Source organism: Pholis gunnellus (assembly GCF_910591455.1).
Source record: "Pholis gunnellus genome assembly, chromosome: 9".
NCBI classification, from domain to species: domain Eukaryota; kingdom Metazoa; phylum Chordata; class Actinopteri; order Perciformes; family Pholidae; genus Pholis; species Pholis gunnellus.
The window spans coordinates 24,607,009-24,626,935 of NC_136535.1; the positions used below are offsets into that span (position 1 = coordinate 24,607,009).

A 19,927-nucleotide genomic window follows, 5' to 3' on the forward strand; every position below is an offset into this window, starting at 1 on the left:
ATAAAGTTTGCAGTCTTTGTTCGGACGACGCAGCCCCATGTGTCGTACGCGATGGAGCACATTGTGAACGTTTGTTCAGCACATCATGATTGGTCGACGCCTTTAATCGCAGTGTGAAAGCTCAGAAAAGAAGAATTCTTCTTTGAGGATAATAAAACCACATTAATTGTGATGATTATTCACTGAACAGTAACTCCCTGCTATATCACTGTAATGCTGATTTGATCATCGGCACTGGAGCATTGCATCGGATTACTTCACAAATATGTCAAAAACAACTTGACAAACAGTAAAATAAGCGAAACAGCAGAAATAAGTTGACGTTCCTTGTTGTTGTCCAGTGATTACCTTGAAGGGATACTTTGTGTTTTTTATGGGGTTGTATGAGGTTCTTATGTCAGTGTATTGCAGTAGATGGAGTTTGGAGAAACAGACAGAAGTACCAGCACGGACGCAAAACAATGTTCTGCTGTGGACGTATTTTGGGCACCTTAAGAAATCCACATCGGTTTAAGTGAACGATGTATTTAAGAATATATTCACTGCTTTAACTTCAGACAGCGCTTTACGTCGGGGAACTGAAGCCGTTATCTTTGTTCTCCTCAAAGCCGCCAGACTGCGTTTGACAAAAACACTAATGTTGCCTCACAGACAACAAGGGGTCTGCTGGTCTACCGCTGCGTTGATCGGTACGTTTTCTTGTGTTTCTGCGTGACTTTGGTGAATCTGAACCTTTTTTAATGCACCAAAGCCACACAATGACACAAACTGATTGAGGAACTGAGGAGTGACTCACGCTACGTATCGCTACACCCTGTCTTCTTTTTAAATGTCTTTTTTATTCCTCTGCTCCTTTTTCCAGCTTAAAGTCCAAACCACAGATAAGCCGGGAAACACTGTGAACTTCCGCAAGCTGCTGCTAAATCGATGCCAGAAGGAGTTTGAAAAGGACAAAGACGATGACGAGATCTTTGAGAGGAAGCAGACGGAGCTGGAGGCTGCCACAGTGGTACAGTACTGCCTCAGAGCTTTATTCATGCGCTAAAGAAGTCATGCTGGTCGTTGTGTGTGCGGTGGGAAGTATTCGAAAGTGACTGTATCAGGATTTTCCATACAACTAACCGCCCCTCCTCTAAAATGTCCCTTTTTGTCCCGTCCCGTCCCCCGTTGTGACATTGTTCTCTCTGGCAGCCGGAGGAGAAGCAGCGGCTCACTGTTGCGCTACAAGCCGAAAAAGACATGGCCAGGAGGCGCTCGCTGGGCAACATCAAGTTCATCGGAGAGCTGTTCAAGCTCAAGATGCTCACAGAGGTCATCATGCACGACTGCATTGTGAAGCTGCTCAAAAACCACGACGCAGAGTCCCTGGAGTGCCTGTGCAGACTGTTGTCCACCATCGGCAAGGACCTGGACTTTGAGAAGGCCAAGGTACAACACACACACACACACACACACACACACACACACACGAGGATACATGCTGATAAATGTGCAGTTGGATCGTAGTGCAGGAGATACTCACCAACCTGTTGTGGTCCTTCTCAGCCTCGTATGGACCAGTACTTCAATCAGATGGAGAAAATAATCAAGGAGAAGAAGACCTCGTCCAGGATCCGCTTCATGTTGCAGGATGTGATCGACCTCCGACGGGTAACGCGTCTGCACGACACAAACGCATCGCTTCACCAACACAACTCATCATTTATTGTCGTTATGTAACGCAGGGATGCACAACGATATGCAGATGTGACGAAGGAGTATCTAGTATTTTCATTTTATGTGTCTCACGGTGATGTCCAGTACATTTTGCAGTTGTTCTAAAGCCAGTCCGGTGTTGAGACTTACGTCTCTGAAGGAATGCTGCAGTCCTGTAGTTCGGCTCGCTGTCCCACCCACACAGTGTTACAAAACCTGCTGTCTTCAGTGTTTTATACCAAAATCAGCTGCTCCAAGTCAGCACGTTGGCCCAGTTGTTGTTGTGTATTGAGTGGTCGGAAGACCAGAAAGGCCACTTTCCATCCATTTGATTCTCTTTTTATTTTTACGATACGAAACTTCAAATCATGTCAAAAAAGGGAAACTGTCGACGTGCCCTCTGCCCTGTACTCACGATGTGTCTCCCTCCACAGAACAACTGGGTGTCCCGACGAGGCGACCAGGGCCCCAAGACCATCGACCAGATCCACAAAGACGCCGAGCAGGAGGAGCACAGGGAGCAGATGAAGGTGCAGGCCCTCTTCTCCAAGAAGGATATGGGCGGCGGAGGCAGGATGGGTGGAGGTGGTGGAGGAGGAGGTGGAGGGGGAGGGGGAGGAGGAGGAGGAGGTGGTCGCGGGGGCTCTCACACCCCCGGCCGTGGCTCTCAACCCCAGGACGAGGGCTGGAATACGGTGCCCATCTCCAAGAACCGACCCATCGACGCCTCTCGCCTTAGCAAAATCACAAAGGTAGAATTTACTTCAATCCTTTTTCATCACTTCACCTGTAATGAGACATATCAGAGTTATCTGTTAATGTAATTAATTGTCATTAATGTTCGTAGTTTTAGCAGGAAGTGTGTGTGTATAACCCTCAGTTTCTTCTTTCCAGACTCCTGTTCTCGACTTCAACAATCAGCTGCTCGCTCCGGGTGGTAAAGGCACATGGGGGAGCTGGGGGAAGGGCAGCAGCGGCGGCACCACTGCCAAACCTGCAGAATCTGGTAGGTTTCACAGCCCGATGTGATATTACATCATAATGTTATATGTTGAGCGACCTCACAGCTTAAAAAACTCAACACGTGCCGTGTCGTGTATTCTTCAGGCTCAGCCCCGGAGCCAAGCGGCCGTCCGGCCACCAGCACCGTGAACAGGTTCTCGGCCTTACAGCAGTCGGCGGCGTCCTCGGCCTCTTCTCAGGAGTCAGACAGACGAGTTCCTCAGAGGTGAGAAAACGGGACACAATTCTCAAAGAGCACTCAAGACGGAATCTCTCAGTAGCAAACGCACAGTGCGACAACACAGAGTTTACAGTTATGTATCAGTTATGAGACGAGTGATGCCCTCCGAAACCCGTTTCCAAACGGGAACCGGATCTACATTAGTAAAAACCCGGAGTATTGATAAGGTCCGGAGTTAACTGCTATCTGTACTTTAAAGATTTATGGAATGAGATCGCCGCGGATAAATAGCAGCGTCTGAAACCTTCTGTCTCTGTGTCTAGAATAAGCTAATGACTGAGCTAACTGTTGCTAAACTGGATTCTCACACAATAATCAAAAAGAACCGATAAGAGTATTGATAAGGAACCGAACCGATAAGCAGAATCGTTGAGTCCTAGAATATAAATCCTAACAATACCAGTCCCCCCCCCCCAATGAGTCTCTGTGTTTTCGTTCCCTGACTCTGCTCTCCCTCCGTCCCGCTGCAGGAACAGCTCGAGTCGAGAGCGCTTCGAGCGCGGCAGCGGCGACCGCTTCGACAGGCGGGACGACCGCGACCGGAACCGACTGCAGGTCACCAAGCGCAGCTTCAGTCGGGAGAACGAGGAGCGGAGCCGGGAACGAGAGCAGCGCGGGTCGGGCGATCCCGTCCGCCGGGTGGCGAGCATGACGGACGACCGAGGCAGCAGAGACCGAGCCAGGAGCAAAGAGAACGGTGGGGACCCAAAACTGATGTTTAGACACCAGGATTTTCTACAATAGTAAAGCTGTTTTTAGTTTAGTTTTTGCTAAATTTAGATTTCTAGAATCTAATTTTTCATTTTTTTTTGTGTTGTGTGTGTGTGTGTGTGAACAGCAAAGCGTGAGAAAGCTGCAACCCCTCCACCTCCCCCGACCCCCACCAAGCCCGCCTTGACCGAGGAAGAGCTGAGCAAGAAGTCCACAGCCATCATCGAGGAGTACCTCCACATCAACGACATGAAGGTACACGCCGATATATACACGTATGAACATGAGAAGAAACCATTGTATGCAGGATGGAAAATGGCTCAACAAAGTACCCGCTGACAAAAAGCGCTGCACGTTGTCTTGTCCGACCTTACCTCGATGTGTTTCCCTTGACTGCCTCACAATAAAAGGCACAACGTAGTTTGTCGGTTGAATCATTTTGGTTCGGATTAGCAGAAACAGATGCGACTGTAATTACCTGCCTCTATTATTTCCCTCCTTGTTAGTGTATATTACAGACACGGTTGCATCCTTACAACGATCTGTGTGTCCCCCCTCTGTCCCGACAGGAGGCTCTGCAGTGTGTGCAGGAGATGAACAGCGCTCAGCTGCTGTTTGTGTTCGTGCGAAACGGGCTGGAGTCGACGCTGGAGCGCAGCACCATCGCCAGGGAGCACATGGGCCTGCTTCTGCAACAGCTCATTAAGAGCAACATCATCCAAACACAGCAGTACTACACCGGGTCAGTGTGGACTTCCTTTATAATGTAGTTATGTGGATGTTGTGTGCAGGCAGCAACCTCCGGTTCTGAAGAGTAAAGCCAATGCGGAAGTGTCTAAAAGCTGCATTCTCTCTAGTGTCCACCAGGGGGCGACTCCTCTGGTTGTATAGAAGTCTATGAGAAAATGACTCTACTTCTCTCTTGATTTATTACCTCAGTAAACATTGTAAACATGAGTTTATGGTCTCAATCTCTAGTTTCAAGTCTTCTTCAATACAGCATGATGATCATTTAGTAAATGATGGTCCATTTAGAGTCAAACAGACCATAAAGCAGGGGATGCTTTAGGGCGGGGCTACACAGTGATTGACAGGTCTCTACTAGACGCTTCATAACATCCGTGTCCTCAAACAGATAAAGAGGATCCTCTGTAATCGTCCCACATTCTGTACTCTGTGTGAGCGCAGAGATCACAGGTGTAAAATGAATCGTTTAGAGAACTCCCTTTTTAAAGCACTAGCCTAAAATAAGTGGAGGGTACACAGGCTGTAGAAGGGTCCGAAGACGACACACTGATACCCCAGGGTGTGTGTGTGTGTGTGTGTTCTCATCTCTATTGCATCTTTCTGTACTCTTTAGTGTCTTTTGTTTGCCTGCGCCGAGATGTGTTGAATGTCTAGCTTTAAATCAAATTTTCCCATTGGGACAATAAAGAATCTATCTGACTAAACAGAGTGCATGTAACGAGTAAAGATACAAGTCCAAGAGCACGTGCTGTTGGACCGAACACTTCAAGTTGTTGCCAGAAATCTAGTTTATAACAGCAGGATTTCAGACGGACAGAAGCCCGGAGGGGAGACGTTGGCTTTAGCGAGTGAATTAGTTTATGAAAAGTCAAATGTTTTCTTTTTTTGAAGCGGTTTAAGCTGAAATTGAGGAATCTTTAAACCTAAAAAAGAAAAATCCACATGTTTGTGTCCATGTGGTGCCATATTGCTCCGTTTAACTCATCTGCTCTCTGAACTACTTCTGCATCCTTTAAACCTTAAATAAACGTCTGCTCTGTGTGTGTGTGTGTGTGTTTCCTCAGGCTTCAGGATATCCTGGAGGTGGCTGAAGACATGTCCATAGACGTCCCCCACATCTGGCTGTACCTGGCAGAACAGATCACTCCCATGCTCCACGAGGGAGGCATCCCCATGGGAGAACTCTTCAGGTCAGTCCCAGGCCTCACTCGACCCCCTCGGCATGTTTTCGAAAAAAGGGGGGAAATCTGCCAGAGAAGATAACCTTCTGGCTGTTTGATGTCTAATGGTTGACCTTTTTCTTTTTCCTCCAGGGAGATTTCAAAGCCTTTGATCCCTCAGGGTCAAGCTGGAGTCCTGCTGGTCCAAATCCTCACTTTACTCTGCAAAGGAATGGTGAGAACCGATCAACTATAATCCTTTATCCATATGATATTGTAAATTATAAAAAAGGCTTTTGAAATCAGTTCCAGCTGCTAAAAGTTTATGTACATTTGAAACCAGCGATGGATGTTAGCCAGTGTGATCAGCTAGTGTGTCCCGTGAGTCTACAACCAATCTGTTGGTCCCTCATTAGAGCCATAAAAAGGCCGGCACGATGTGGAGGGAGGCTGGCCTCCGGTGGAAAGACTTCCTCCCCGAGGACGTGGACGTCAACAAGTTTGTGACAGAACAGGTGAGAAGGTCGCTCACCGGCTTCATCTTCAGCCGAGGGAGTTTGCTACAATATTAAAGTCACTGTGAGGAACTTTTAAGTGGTCCTGAACCAGTCTGGGTTTAGTCCTGATCCTCTATAATGACCTCCATCAGTAAACGAGAACCGTCGGAGAGAAGATGGACTTTTTGTTTTCAGGCAGTAAAACCTGGTAGAAGTCAGTCGAGGTGACGTGAAGATGTGTTTAAAGCCCGTTTCTGTCTCCGTGGCGTTAACTAGGACGTGGAGTTCACGCTGGGCGACGAGACGGAGGAGGAGGAGGAGAGCAAAAAGAAGAAGGAGCTGAGCTCTGCAGAGCTGACCAAACAGCTGGAGAGGCTGATCCAGGACAAGGCCGACAACCAGAGGATCTTTGACTGGGTCGAGGTTCGTATCCCTGTGTGAAGTTCAGAGGAATCATTTCCTTCCATCTTTGTTTCTATTTGTTTCTATAAAATGAGACTTTGGTCGTGTCTTTGTATGACATCCGCAGTCATTTCAGGGAGAGAAGTGATGACTGTGCAATTCAGACACAAACACGAGACCACGGCTGCGGTCGGTCGGATGGTCTTTTTTTTTCTTTCCTTAGAGAAGTTCCTAACCTGAAGTATCTTAAGTGGCAGCCTCGATAAGAGCCGGTCGACCTCTCTAAATGCTAAGAAACGGTGGTTCAATGCTTCCTTTCTTATCTCCTCTAGCTTGAAGTGCACTAGACCACCCGTTACCACAGCAGAGGGTGGTCGAGTGCACTTCAAGTTCAAACTCTTTGTGGCAACAACGTTGAAAGCGACGCAGCATCCGTCTATATTCCTTTACTATTTCTAACCTTGATAATGAAGTAATATCTTTAACGTGGTTGTTTGCATGAAACAAAGCACTAATAATGCACAAAGAGAAGCATCCAAGATGTGCTTTTAAATGGGCCGAAGTCAGTAATCTGCGTTACATAATTACGTAGCCGGATTCTCTCAGCTCAACATTTGTCTTTTCCTTAAGTCCTTAAGACCTCATGATGTTCTCCGTCAAGGACAAGTGGTTAGGAAATATCTTTAGCATTTGACAGCAGCCCAGATCTGACCAAAATTCACCTTTTTTGCAGTAAAATGTTTTGTTAGAGGTCTGCGTGTAAGAGAAGCTACTGAACCCGACAGTGTGTTTTATTAGTCGCCTTCGTCAGAAGTTGCTCAAGTCATTTCTGAGCAGCTGCTGATTGCAACACAGCAAACAGTCTGACCTACAAAGAACTCCGAGTTTGGATGTTAAACAGGTTTCCCAACACGTTGCTGCTACAAGTTTTTGTTTTTCTGCACGTGTGTAAATGAATTTGTCCCTTTTTGTTTGTAGGCCAACCTGGACGAGCAGCAGACCTCCTCCAACATGTTCGTCAGAGCTCTGATGACCTGCGTCTGCCAGTCAGCGGTCGTCTGTGAGTCAGCGTGCACCCTTTACACCCCTCATTAAAGCCCACAAACACAGCGCCCAGTTAAAGATGAAAGGGATATTAATAATCCCTCCGCTGGTGTCGATGAGTGCAAATATGTCTGCAAGTAACTAGATTTAGTCCGCTGTTGCGTCGTGAACTAAACTCTTGTCTTCACCCGTAGGTGAGAACCCCAACAAGGTGGACGGCGATCAGATCAAACAGCAGGCCAAGGTGCTGCAGAAATACCTGCTGGACGAACACAAGGAGCTGCAGGCGCTGTACGCCCTGCAGGGCCTCATGGTGCAGCTGGAGCAACCTGCCAGTGAGTTCATGTCCTCCCTTCTGTTACCAAATAATGCAGGCAGAATTACTTGATATGAAACTGGCTTTACCGGACCGGTAATCCGAATCAGTAATCACAGAGCAGGTGTGTCCTGAGATGTCTTGTGAACGTTCCCCCGTCTCTCTCGTCCCCGCCTCCAGATCTGCTGCGGATGTTCTTCGACACCCTTTACGACGAGGACGTGATCAAGGAGGAGGCCTTCTACAAGTGGGAGTCTAGCAAAGACCCCGCCGAGCAGCAGGGCAAGGGCGTGGCCCTGAAGTCCGTCACCGCCTTCTTCACTTGGCTCCGCGAAGCCGAGGACGAGGACGAGTCCGACAACAGCTAAAGGCCCCCCCCCCCCCCCCCCCCCCCCGGATCCTTTTTGGGGGAAGAGCGGACGTTCTGTGGATGATTCAGAAGACCCTGAATCAGCAAAAAACCTTCTGCATAAACAGGAAAAAAAAAGCAAGAAAAATAAAATCTTCAACTGGGAGAGATTGTATTTTGGATCGAACGTTCGATCGTGTTATTTTTTTTCCTTTAGTTTATTTGTTTTTGTTATGGGTTTCCTGTTTTTCCTTGCGCAACTGAATGTCTTTTTTTTTTTTTCTAAATAAATAAAAATACAGGATTAAATAGCGAGAATAGATACGAGAGAGAGCTGAGACGCGTGGCGAGCCGTGAGGAGATGAAGCGGTTTCCTTCAGTATTTTCCTTTTTTTTGTTTATCTCCTGTTTTCAAACGGCTCGTCCTCGCAACACTATTCAAGACACTTTGCTTAACGACAGATTATAAAGAAACTTAAAGGCTGTTCACATTTATATTTTTGATGACTTCATCCTTTATCGCGTGAACACGACGCGGCTGCGTTTTTTTGTCGTGTCACACGCGGCGCAGCATTTGATCTACATGAGGCGCTCGTGTAGACGGCTAACTTTTTTTTTGTTAACTTTTTTTTTTTTTTCGGTTTTCTTTTTCCAGTGTTGGATGGTTGGAGTGTGCGTTTTATAATAAAATAGAAAACTACAAAGAAGAGTGTGGAGAGCTGTCTAACGGACATTTCAGATGGGGGGGGGGGGGGTAAAGTGACGGTTGAGGACTCCCGGGGACGTCGCACAGACTTTACGAGGACGGTGTCACCGAGGAGCCGGGCGACCAACTTTGACCATTTTGCTGCTTGTGGGGGGAACGGGGGGGGGTGACGACGCTCCCCCCCCAACGCCCCTCACCCTCAACACGCCCTCCGAGTGTGTCCGCTGTTTGCTGCGCTTCAAAAAAACAAACTGTTGACTGAGGGAAAGGAGAGCGAGGGGCTGCACCCTCCTGCAAAGCCTGTCGTCGGATTTTTTTTAAAAGATAAAATACTGAAACTTGAAAAGTATCCAGAATAAAAAATCCACTTTAATGAAAAAGGTCTTTAAAAAAAAAAAAGAAAAAAAACAACAGGACGAATCCTACGGCCTTCTCTGCTTCCGTGAGTGGAAATGCATTTCAGGAGAGTTCTGTAAATATATAACTTGTTTTTTTTCAAAGAATAATGCTAACATGTCATTTCCTCCTCTGAAACAAAGTGGCAGTCTTTTTCCCTGTATTTATATTTTTCTCTCCTCGGCCGGCAGAAGGTGCTTGTAATTATCCAAACCCCAAGTCATTGATCACAAGTTAATTGAAAATTTGTAAATACTTTTTTGCTTTACTTTATTAAAAAAAAAGATATTTAATTAAAGTAAAAAAATTAATGCCTCTTTTCACATCCGAAACTGGAAGAGATAATAAAGATCGTTGCCAATAAAAGAAAAAAAAAAAACCTCCAGTAACGTGTGCTTTTGTGAAGATGGTTTTGGAGGCTGACTGTCCTGCTGGTGTGGAACCGAAGTACTACGTTCTGCCCCACAACAGATCACTTCTATTGTACTTTTACTGTCGGAGCCACAACCAGAGCTGGCTGATCAAGGAAGTTATTTTAGTGTCATTGTACAACAGGGTTGCACAACAACATGCAGATTGTTTCCCATTTTGCTGCAGAACAAAGTTCAAAAAACACTAAACTATCGTATATATGGAGAATGAATGAAGGAGGAAAGAAGCTGTTCTGAACACAGCAGTACAGCAGCTGATGCTTCTGTATCTATTACCAGAATCCAGCCGGGTGAACAGGTTGTGACGGTGGTGATAACTCTTTTAATATCCTTTTGAGCTCTGCGCAGGCACCTCTTGTCACCAATATTACTGATTTCTGGGCGGTTTTAATCACCCGCTGAGTCGTGCACGTCACATGCCGGTTTGTAATGTTTGCACTCGGGACGCTTTCTGTTGCTCCTCCTGTTAAAAGTTGACAAGAACTTGGGAATGTGAATTTAGAAGCCGTTGAGCTTTCTTCACCAGGATGGAGATGTGTGAGGACCACGTCGTTCTCTTTTTTTTTTTTGTATAGTTATGACGATTTTCAAGTCACGATATGCAAATACTTACCCCAAATATGTCACCTAACATTAACTCACATCGTGTCAACGTTTCATACAGGCTTTTCATCCATTTACTTGCTTGTGCCAGAGCTTTCATCCACATCTCATGGTCTTCACCTGCAGGTGAAGTTTGCTGTAGTTGAGCATATCTTCCCCCTCGCACCTTTTTAGATTTTCTAAACTAAATCTGTATTACAGCCGTACTGGTGGGTAATGGGGACAGCAAGCTTGATCTGACGAGCATTTATACAATTTAGCGTTTAACCATCGGCAGCTGCTCTGAAGTCACGGGGGCTGTAGTTGCTAACACGTAAGTTAAGTGATGTTCTAGATTGAACCCTCCGAGTCTGTGAGGCAGCATCTCGTGACAAACAGCCTGCTGACTAAAGCCGTTCAGCTGGTCCGGTAGGGCCGTGTTCTCCGGGAGGAATAAAGTAACTGGTAGCTCGGACTGCAGATCGGACGTCTGTGATGTCATCCCCGAGGCTTCACGCTGACTGAACACACAGTGCCGGACTTCTCGGGGAACTCCAGACAAGTGAGACTTGGCCGTCAGTATTTGGATAAGTTTCAGATGAACAAACAGAAACGGTGTTTCTGCAAAGCTCTACAGATTTCATCCTCTCAATGTTTCCAGGATATGACTCTTGATTGCAATTCAGTATTCTCCTAATATTGGGATTTCTTTACTGTTATTTGGTGCAGTTAAATACCTTTTTATAGTGTTGGAATATGAACGGATGTATTTGCATCCAAAACGTTTAGAGTACTGCAGTGTTTACTTATTTATCATTTGATGAAAAATATTTCAGCAAATTTGTATTAATAATAGCGTTTAACACTTTGTGCACAGGAGGTACAAAAGGTGCTTTGTATGTCTTTTACAATCTTGACAAACAGGTTAGTGTCAAAGTTTTAACATTTAAACTGACTCACCTCATCAAATATATACATTATGTTTTATATCTAGATATTTTATAGATATATATATATTTATATATATTTTAAACTTTTAAAAATCCTCTTTACAGAGAAAGATCCTCACTTCTGACACTTCTTTCTGTGGAAACAAGTCCAGTCCAACACCAACACACCATTGACGTCAGAGACCAGTAAAACCACTGGATTCACTGTTTTTTGTGGCAAAGGAGCCCGTTCTTAACAGTTCAATAAGAACTTAATGTTCACTTCTAGACTTTGGCCTTGTGTTAGTTATAAAGCAGTGATGCAGTGGTAAATGTCACGCACTCACACTGCGTCTAAAGGAAAAGGTGAATCTACTGAATACATGCTTGTCTTGCGTTCACGTGTTTTCCCTCCTGATGCTCCAGTTTCCTCTCAAAGACATGCAGGTCAGATCAGCTGGAGTCTCTCCTGGAAATAAAACTACTTTTTATAAGAAGCGACACACAAACCACTGCTTCTTTAGACTGCTCCCCTTTTTTTAAGCTGCTCTTCCATCACTGTCCATGTAATCTTCTGTGAGTAAGCTGCTTTACTCGTGGTAGAGAGGTAAACACACTGCGAGAAAGTTCAAGTCTCCAGACAATACAGAAATGTCAGTGCTGGGGAGGAGAGTGGACTCAGCCCCTCAACACCACCCAGAAATAAAGAATAAGGTTGTTCAGGACACCCAAATGCATCTTGGTCCAAAAGAGTTTGCTTTACCAAAACAAAAAAAACTTCAACCTTCCCACATTTGGCAGTGGATTGCGTTTGATCACTCTCTGCTGCGGTTGCTATTTCGACATCCGTGTAACCTCCACCCAGAGTCAGGCCATCATCTCAACCTGCCCTCATCAGCGTATCTCGCTTGTTTTACGAGACCCGCTCCGTCCCTGCTGACCTGCTTTCACCCGGCTGTTTGTACCCTCCACGACATCTCCACACTGTTGCATCGCCGCGTGGACCCGTCGTTGCTTTCCATGTAATCTCTCTTGCCAAGAATGTTTGCAACAGGACATGTGTGTAGGTTAAGCGGCCAGGTGAGCTCTGTACATTTCAGCTTCTAAAGTAAAATCCTGTGAGTTTACTGACACTGCATTCCTCCTCACAGATATTCTTTTTTCTTCTTGGATCAGCATGTTTTGAGCAAATGTCTGCAGTTAATCTGATGAAGAATGCACGCGTTTAAGTCGGTTCTGAGCTGAAGTGAATATCTGCAGCGGTGAAATCCGTCGTTTACCAAAGTCTTAACGCGAGCGAGACGAGTAAAGAGTGAGATAAAAGAAGCTGCAGTGCTAGCAGGGATGGCAATGTCAGTCCACCATTTTGATCCAGACTGAAATATCTTGACAACTGCTGGATAGATTGCTGCAACATTTGCGACAAATGTTCAAGCTCCTTATATGATACTGTCTTTAGAGATCTGATCTTTTCACAAGCTTTTTTTTTTCTCAACATGTGATTGGTGTAAAATTGTGTCCGGACATTCATGGCTCCCAGATGATGTATCATAATGTGTATGGTCAGTGTGCGAAATACACTCGATTAGGGGAGTCCCGTCCAACCATTCAAGGCTTCTTCTAGTCAACCAGGAGGTTGTCAATTTTTGTTTTTTTGAGTGAAATTTCTCAACAATTATTGGATGGATTGCCTCGAAATTTGCTACAAATATTCAAGGTTCCTCGAGGATAGTTCTTAGACTTGTCAGAGGCTAAATAGCGCCTTCGTCAGAGCAAAATTTCAATGTCAAGTTCAGCTATGCTTTGGTGCTAATTAGCAAATGTTAGCATGCTAACAGATGAAAAAATAGCCTCTTGGCTAACTGGCGTATTTACAGTGATGTTTTATTAATGTGCACTGTCAAAATAAACCAATAAACAAACAGGCTAAGCTAAGAGGGTGCTTGTTAGCTTTACCATAGCTAGCATCTCGTAGCATGCTGACATTAGCCTTTAGCTCAAAGCACTGCAGTGCGAAGTACAGCCTGCCAGTGTTTATCGCTCCTGTTCCTCCATTTTAACTGTTTTAATAATGCACATTGCATTCAATTCGCCAACTTTTGTAAATGTTTTATGTCAGAAGGCAATGTGTTCTGTTTGTAAAAGCGCTATCAGTGAACATTTGTTCAATAAACGTGCTCAGGTCACATGACCTGCAGGACCCCTGAGCTGCAACATCTCCCTCCATCAGCAGACACAAAGGTGCCTGGCTGCATCTGATTCAGCTGGAGAATCTGTAAAAAGCAGGTTTGTATGGATGAGGGGTTTCTAGTTGTGGGGTTTTACGTGTACTTAAGATTGCACATCTGCTTGATGGTTAGTGGAATGTCATTTGCAGCCATCTGCCAAACGTTCCTAAATATACTTCTTCAGTCGTGTTTATCTGCATCTGCTGCTTTCTAATGGGAATTAAATGGTTTACAGAACACCCTTCTGTGCACATCTGCTGACTGTTTGCAGGATTCATCTGTTTGTAATGTGGGTGAACCGAGGCAGGTAATTCCCAAAGATGTCCAAATGCAAACACTTCTAGGTGTCCTCCCTTCCTGTTCATACTACATACCAGTGGCGGACCGTCAGGGCCTGCAAAGCCTTCTCTGCTGGCCTAAACAGAATCACAAAGTTATAGCTATTTTTTAATTTAATAATTTTTCTTAAATACACTACATGTATCATAATTTATAAAAATATTTTTCCCATTATCTTATGTTCTCATTGCACAGCTACTGTGCTCCTCAGTTGCTCTGCTTCCAGTGCAGCTTGTTTTAAGTAGAGCTTTTATCCAATCAGATTCCACCTCTGTGTATCTAGGTAAGAAGAGAGGCCCAAGGCCTGCAGACTCACCAGTGCTTCCATGTGCAGTTTAAGTGAATGGGGACGATATTGTTGATTGGCATAGTCTTCAACCAATCAGATCTTTAGTTTAACATTCTTGGACGCGCCAGAGCGGCCTGCAGGCCTACAGCTACGTCAACATTAGCAGCAGTGAGATTCTGTGCTGTGATTGGTCAGTGGGCGAGCACGTGACTATTTTGAAACGAAATTTACAGTAGAGGCTTAGTCGAGAAGTAAGAGTTCATATTGAAAGATATGAATGAAATTATGATATTTTTAGCATTTTGCTTGGTGTATATATATTTTTTTTTACCGAGCTTTGATTTTTAACACTCGTGGGATTAAACTCTTTGTCGACAAAGAAAAGAGGATGTGATCAGCATTTGGTAAGTCAACTGGTTCGTTTCTTTACATCTAATATCTGAATGGCCCTTGAGTGTGTTGCTGCTGTTGTTTTTCCGTTAAGCTAGTTAGCCTAGCCTCCCGGAACACTTACGGGGCATCAGCTGTTTTTGTTCTGGTTCAGAGGTCACACAGAACGCTGTCTCCTAGTGAGCGCAGAAAACATTATATTTCCTACAATTTAAGCTTCTGCATTTTTCAAATGTACTAGTATTATTCAAACGTATTGTTCGGTTTGTAAGCCTCGTACCGAACGGTTTAATACAAATACGTAACGTTATATAGTTACAGCCCAAGAAACGAATAATAACCTTAGCTGTGGCGCCATCATGTGGTTATAAGGTGGTATTTCAGCAGTGAAGGCCCAGGTATAAAATGCACAGCCCGCCACTGCTACATACTAATTCTTAAGTCTGCAGGGTGTTTATAATAGACAAGTGACCAAATAAAAAAAAGTCTGGATGCATACTAAGAAACACTGGATGTATGTGTGTTGATGTACACTATTGTTCAAGTTAACTGTTGTTTTCTATGAATTTTATTTCTAAACATGAAAGTCAAAATTCTGCTACAGAGCCTGAATATTACTGAATCTGTTATTTATATAAATATTTTGTATCTTGTTTCTATAAGTAGTCTAACTTAGATATAGTGAGTCTAAAAATATTGGAATCAGCGTATACAATTCCAATTATTTACACATTTCCAGTTGTAGAATGCGTCTACTCCAATGTTGCTAAAAAACTAAACTAAAATCCTCAAAAAAAGCACAGAGAATTTCACCTCCGAGAGACGTCTTCAGTCTATTCCTCTTACCTTGAGTTGAGCTTCCGTAGTCACCATCCTAAATACACTAGAGGGGGCCATTGCACTATATATATATAGATGTAATACTCACATTCAGTATAGCAGTAGGTTTTCAAGCATGTACATACTTTCTGAAATAATTTCTCCCCCATAAAAACATATCAACATGTAAAACGTTAAGATAGTAATTAATAGCTTTTCATATTGGACACTCGGTTACAAACAAACAAACATTTGTGTGAAAACATGTGAGTCAAATGTTCTTTCTTCGACCAATTTCAGTGAGTAAAAATCTGAAAACAAACCCATTGAGTTCATTTGAGTCTGAGAATGTTAACGTCTGAACTAAGTCACGTGTTTCTGTCCCATCAGAGTGGACGTCTGTCACTTGCTCAGTAAAATGTTTTATTTCTGTGTCTGCTTATTGATTCTGTCTCTAATCATCTCTGATGTGTGTGTGTTGTGTTTTCACTCCTCACCTGTCCATCAGATGTCCTCAGCGTGTCCTCACCTCATCCCTCATCCCCTCAGCAGCCCCGCTGACCTGCTGCTGACTCCTCAGGTAGATCGTATTTTCTTGCCTCACGCAAAGTAGATGCTTTGGAGATACAGGTTTTTATTTTTCACAGGACAGTGACATTCTGTAGACAATAGCTTCTGACTCGTGCAGCGTTGCATTTCAGTTAACTGTGTGTTATTTGATCATGAATATGTGGACTGCATGCTGCTAGTGGTGGGTTAAAGTCAAATGGTAGACGGTCCATTTTCAACAATATTTACCCTCTGACTGAGCGTTACAACTGAAAACGTGACTCAGAGACTCCAAGAGATACTTCTCCGGAACATCCGCTCACATTGGACAAAGCCTGGCTGCTAATGCTGCACCAATCAGCCAACCGTGGAGGGTTTAAACGATGACATGATTGCTTTGAACTCCCAATGCCATACGATACTCCGTAACAGCACTAAAAGCTTCTCTCAGACGAATCTAGACCCATTTTATATCTTATTTGCTACTGTGAGAATATGGAAAATGTACTGTTGTGAGTGTAGGACCAACATATAACTGCACTTACTCTGAGAGCCATTCTCTTTCTGGCTGGCTGAAGATCTCCCCTCGTCTCCCTCCCCCTCCCCGTCTCACAGGATTTACCCCGGAGGTCAGTGATAAAGCTCAGCTGCCGACACCTCTCTGCCCTGACCTCAGCATCCTCATCCTCATCCTCATCCTCAGCAGCAGCAGCAGCATCAGCAGCAGACCCAAACCTCACGTGACAACACACTGAAAAGAGTTCACATTATGTCTCATGAGAGGATTCGTGTTGGAGGCTCAAATGCATTCACACACTTATAAATATAAATCTTTAAGTTTCCATATCTCTAGTTATACATGGTGCATAGGCCCAAGTGTGTTGTATTTATATAAATTAATCGACGTATCCTCATACAACAGTTCTTATGATATCCTACGAAAAGTTTCTCCTCATTTTTCCTACAAAAGCCAGCAACACGTGTCAGTTTTCGCTCGTTACTACATGCATAAGGACCCATCCTCCTCCCCTCCAGCCCGCCCAGTGATCGATTTAGCAGTCTTTATACGTCCTTCAAGATTACGTGGATAACATACCAAAATATTTGGTGGGATATCTACGAATTACGGTGCGTTATTGTTTCGTAGGTATAGCTACGAATGCTGGATGAGACCAGCCTGATTTAATTCAAAAATACTTTTATGTCACCATCTTTCTTCTACTGATGTTATTTAATATAACCTCACATTAAGGTAATAGTTCCTCATTTTGGAAAATGCATTTAATTAACCTCCTGAGCCCGAGTCCTCTGGCTCAGGCACCTGCTCCAAAATGACAAGAGTGTATCTCTGCAACTACAAAGTCTATTTAAATAATCTTGGTATCATAATAAAGGTAACACCTGTGAGATGTCTGCAGATGTGTAAGCATCAACGTACATGTTATTGGGTATAAATGAATGTGGAACACTGCATTAATAAAAGATCTCTGCCTTACAAAAACAATTGAACACTTTTAGAGTGAATATCCCTTTGGAATGACGCCTTTGCACTTAACTTATGAACTTTAAAGCTGCTGGCCGACAGATTTTGTTAGCTTACGTTAGCCGTTTCCCTGTTAACTCTTTATGCTAAGCTAACCGACTGCTGGAGTAAGCTCCTAATTTAGCGTACAGACATGACAGTGGAGAAGAAAGTTTAAACAATTTCCAAAAATATCCAACTAATTATTCTTATTTTGTTTACTTATTTTTCACAATACATTCATGCTTTCTACTTATTATATTCGTAACAATAAAATAGTCCATTTTGTTATTTTATGACTCACGGCTAAGTGCCGCCACGCTGCCGTGTGTAGGCTACAGCCAAGTAATGAGCTTACATCACACCAACATGATTCATAACACTGCAGCAGATGGCAGCGGGTGTGTGCAACAGTGTGCCGTCCCGCTGGCTGCTGAGGCCCAAACCAGTGAGTGTGGTTGCGGCTCTTCACCGGCATTAACGAACAACATGTCAGCTGGTTGGACTCACGTAGGATACCTTCACCAGAAGTAGGCCTTTTATAGATGAAAACCGTACAAGTCAAATCCCCTTAAGACATTTTTTGTCAGTTAAGTACTCATGGCTCGATGGATAATCACTCAGGTATTATATGTATTACTTTAATGTTGCAGCTGGTAAATGTGGGGCTAATTGTGTAAATGTATGTAGTGGGTTATATTTAAAATCACCCTCTGAACATAAAATGAAAATACAAGTACTTCAAATTTGTACTTAAATAAAGCACTTGAGTACATGTACTTAGTTACTTTCAACCCCTGGATTTAAAAACATCTTAAGTTGCAACACAGCAGTTTGTGCAAAAGTCACAAAATGCAATCGATCTATCTCCAACAAAGCCCCTGAGTCAGAACACAGCATTGGGTAACGAAACCACACGTTGGGACACACGGTTTCGAACACTGGTCTCGTAGTGTAAAGTCCGTGAAATGTGTCCGTGTACACGAATCCCTAGATTTCAATTTCGTGACTTTCACGACCTGCAACGATACTGGGCTGGAATTTGTGAATCGTTCCGATATCCTGAATTGTTTCCACTGGCAGCAGCAGCCAGTTCATCGCACCTGAAGTCCCCAAACCCAACATCGCCACACTGACCGACTCCAGCAGTGTGTGACTGAAGGTGACCAGACCATAAACACAGAGCAACACTCTACCAGAAATAACAACATGGCGCTGCATTGTTGGTTTGCTGGTTGCTTTAGTCCAGACTGAAATATCTCAAAATCTATTGGATGGATTGCCTTTCCATTTTGTACAGACAGTCTTGGTCCCGACAGGATGAACCCTAATGACCGCTTCATATCCTGACGTTTCCTCCAAATCAGATCAGATCAAAATTTTGTCCAATACTTTTGTTTGTAACCAACTTCCTGCAAACCTAAAAGCCTCAGCTGCACTGTGTGTTTAGTGTTCACTTGGTAGCGTGCTAACGTTTGACATGGTAAACAATATACCTGCTAAACATCTGCATGTGAGCATGCATTGCTGATGTAACCTCTGTGAGATGTCTCCTGGCTGATTGAATCTCTTGGAGCTGGTGGCTTGTGGTAACAGGTATCAGGTTTATTCCACATCTGCATTCATCACAAAGGACAGTAGAATTTCAGCACTTGTGGACAACTGCGCATGCTCTATCTAGCAGTAAATCCTCTGTTGCGCTGAGGATTCCCCATAGAAATACAGTGGTCTAATAATACAGTGATCGTATAGTGTTTTAGCCGATATAGAACAAAAACTGTCTTTCTTAATACAACCAAAAATATAATTATACAGATTTCTCCCACTGGACTGTTACCTTTTTCATTTTATAATAACAATTGTGTAACTGAGTAAACATGTAGACTATATAAAACACTCCATCTGCATGTTTAAAATAGTATCACACTCTATAGAACAACATACTGTAACATACCTGCATTCATCACAAAGGACAGCAGAATTTCAGCACTTGTGGACAACTGCGCATGCTCTATCTAGAAAGACGGCATAACGGTAATGTTAGCTAGCTATAACGGAGACATTTTTACTGGCAATAAAACACATAGAAAACGTATAGTTAATTTAATAAAAACATGGCGAATATAATTTAAGACAAGTATTATTCAACAAAATAAAGCCAGCTCAACTCTTATGTACTTTTAAAGTTAGTTAACATTATATTGTCCATGGACATTCACAGAAACGTTACCTAGCAGTAAATCCTCCGTTGCGCTGAGGATTACCCATAGTCCTTTGCGTCTACTATTCAGTGCAGGTACATATTTACAACAGCAGGTGGCGTAGTTTTCCCATTAACGGGATTTAATCTGAACGTGTTACACTGACGTTAGCATTTAGCTCAGAATGCCAAAAAGCGCAGCAATTTCTGCATACTTGGGGCACTGAAGACATGTACTTATGTGGAAGTATTTCATCTACAATTAAAAAATATATATATTGCTTGAAAACCTTTCTAAACATTATTAACAATTATAAACCTCAAATCACAAAAACGTATTCTTATTTGTGTTGGTCTGTAGCAGCAGTACATGTAAATATGTT

The 19,927-nt window shown here is 43.6% G+C and overlaps 1 protein-coding gene across 8 annotated transcripts in view; it reads left to right on the plus strand.

Annotated features, from left to right (window-relative positions):
• eif4g1b (eukaryotic translation initiation factor 4 gamma, 1b) overlaps nt 1-9,644 on the plus strand; it is a 34,837-nt gene extending 25,193 nt beyond the window's left edge. For all 8 annotated transcript variants that reach the window (XM_079166860.1, XM_079166861.1, XM_079166862.1 and 5 more), the window contains 16 exons: nt 863-1,009; nt 1,192-1,428; nt 1,546-1,650; nt 2,130-2,447; nt 2,590-2,701; nt 2,803-2,923; nt 3,409-3,635; nt 3,777-3,904; nt 4,219-4,391; nt 5,461-5,586; nt 5,710-5,791; nt 5,973-6,071; nt 6,330-6,476; nt 7,434-7,515; nt 7,694-7,834; nt 7,996-9,644. In XM_079166860.1, the coding sequence (XP_079022986.1) occupies nt 863-1,009; nt 1,192-1,428; nt 1,546-1,650; nt 2,130-2,447; nt 2,590-2,701; nt 2,803-2,923; nt 3,409-3,635; nt 3,777-3,904; nt 4,219-4,391; nt 5,461-5,586; nt 5,710-5,791; nt 5,973-6,071; nt 6,330-6,476; nt 7,434-7,515; nt 7,694-7,834; nt 7,996-8,183 (2,433 nt within the window). In that variant the 3' untranslated portion in view covers nt 8,184-9,644. The remainder of the gene's footprint in view (nt 1-862; nt 1,010-1,191; nt 1,429-1,545; nt 1,651-2,129; nt 2,448-2,589; nt 2,702-2,802; nt 2,924-3,408; nt 3,636-3,776; nt 3,905-4,218; nt 4,392-5,460; nt 5,587-5,709; nt 5,792-5,972; nt 6,072-6,329; nt 6,477-7,433; nt 7,516-7,693; nt 7,835-7,995) is intronic.
• Nucleotides 9,645-19,927: the final 10,283 nt, after the last annotated feature.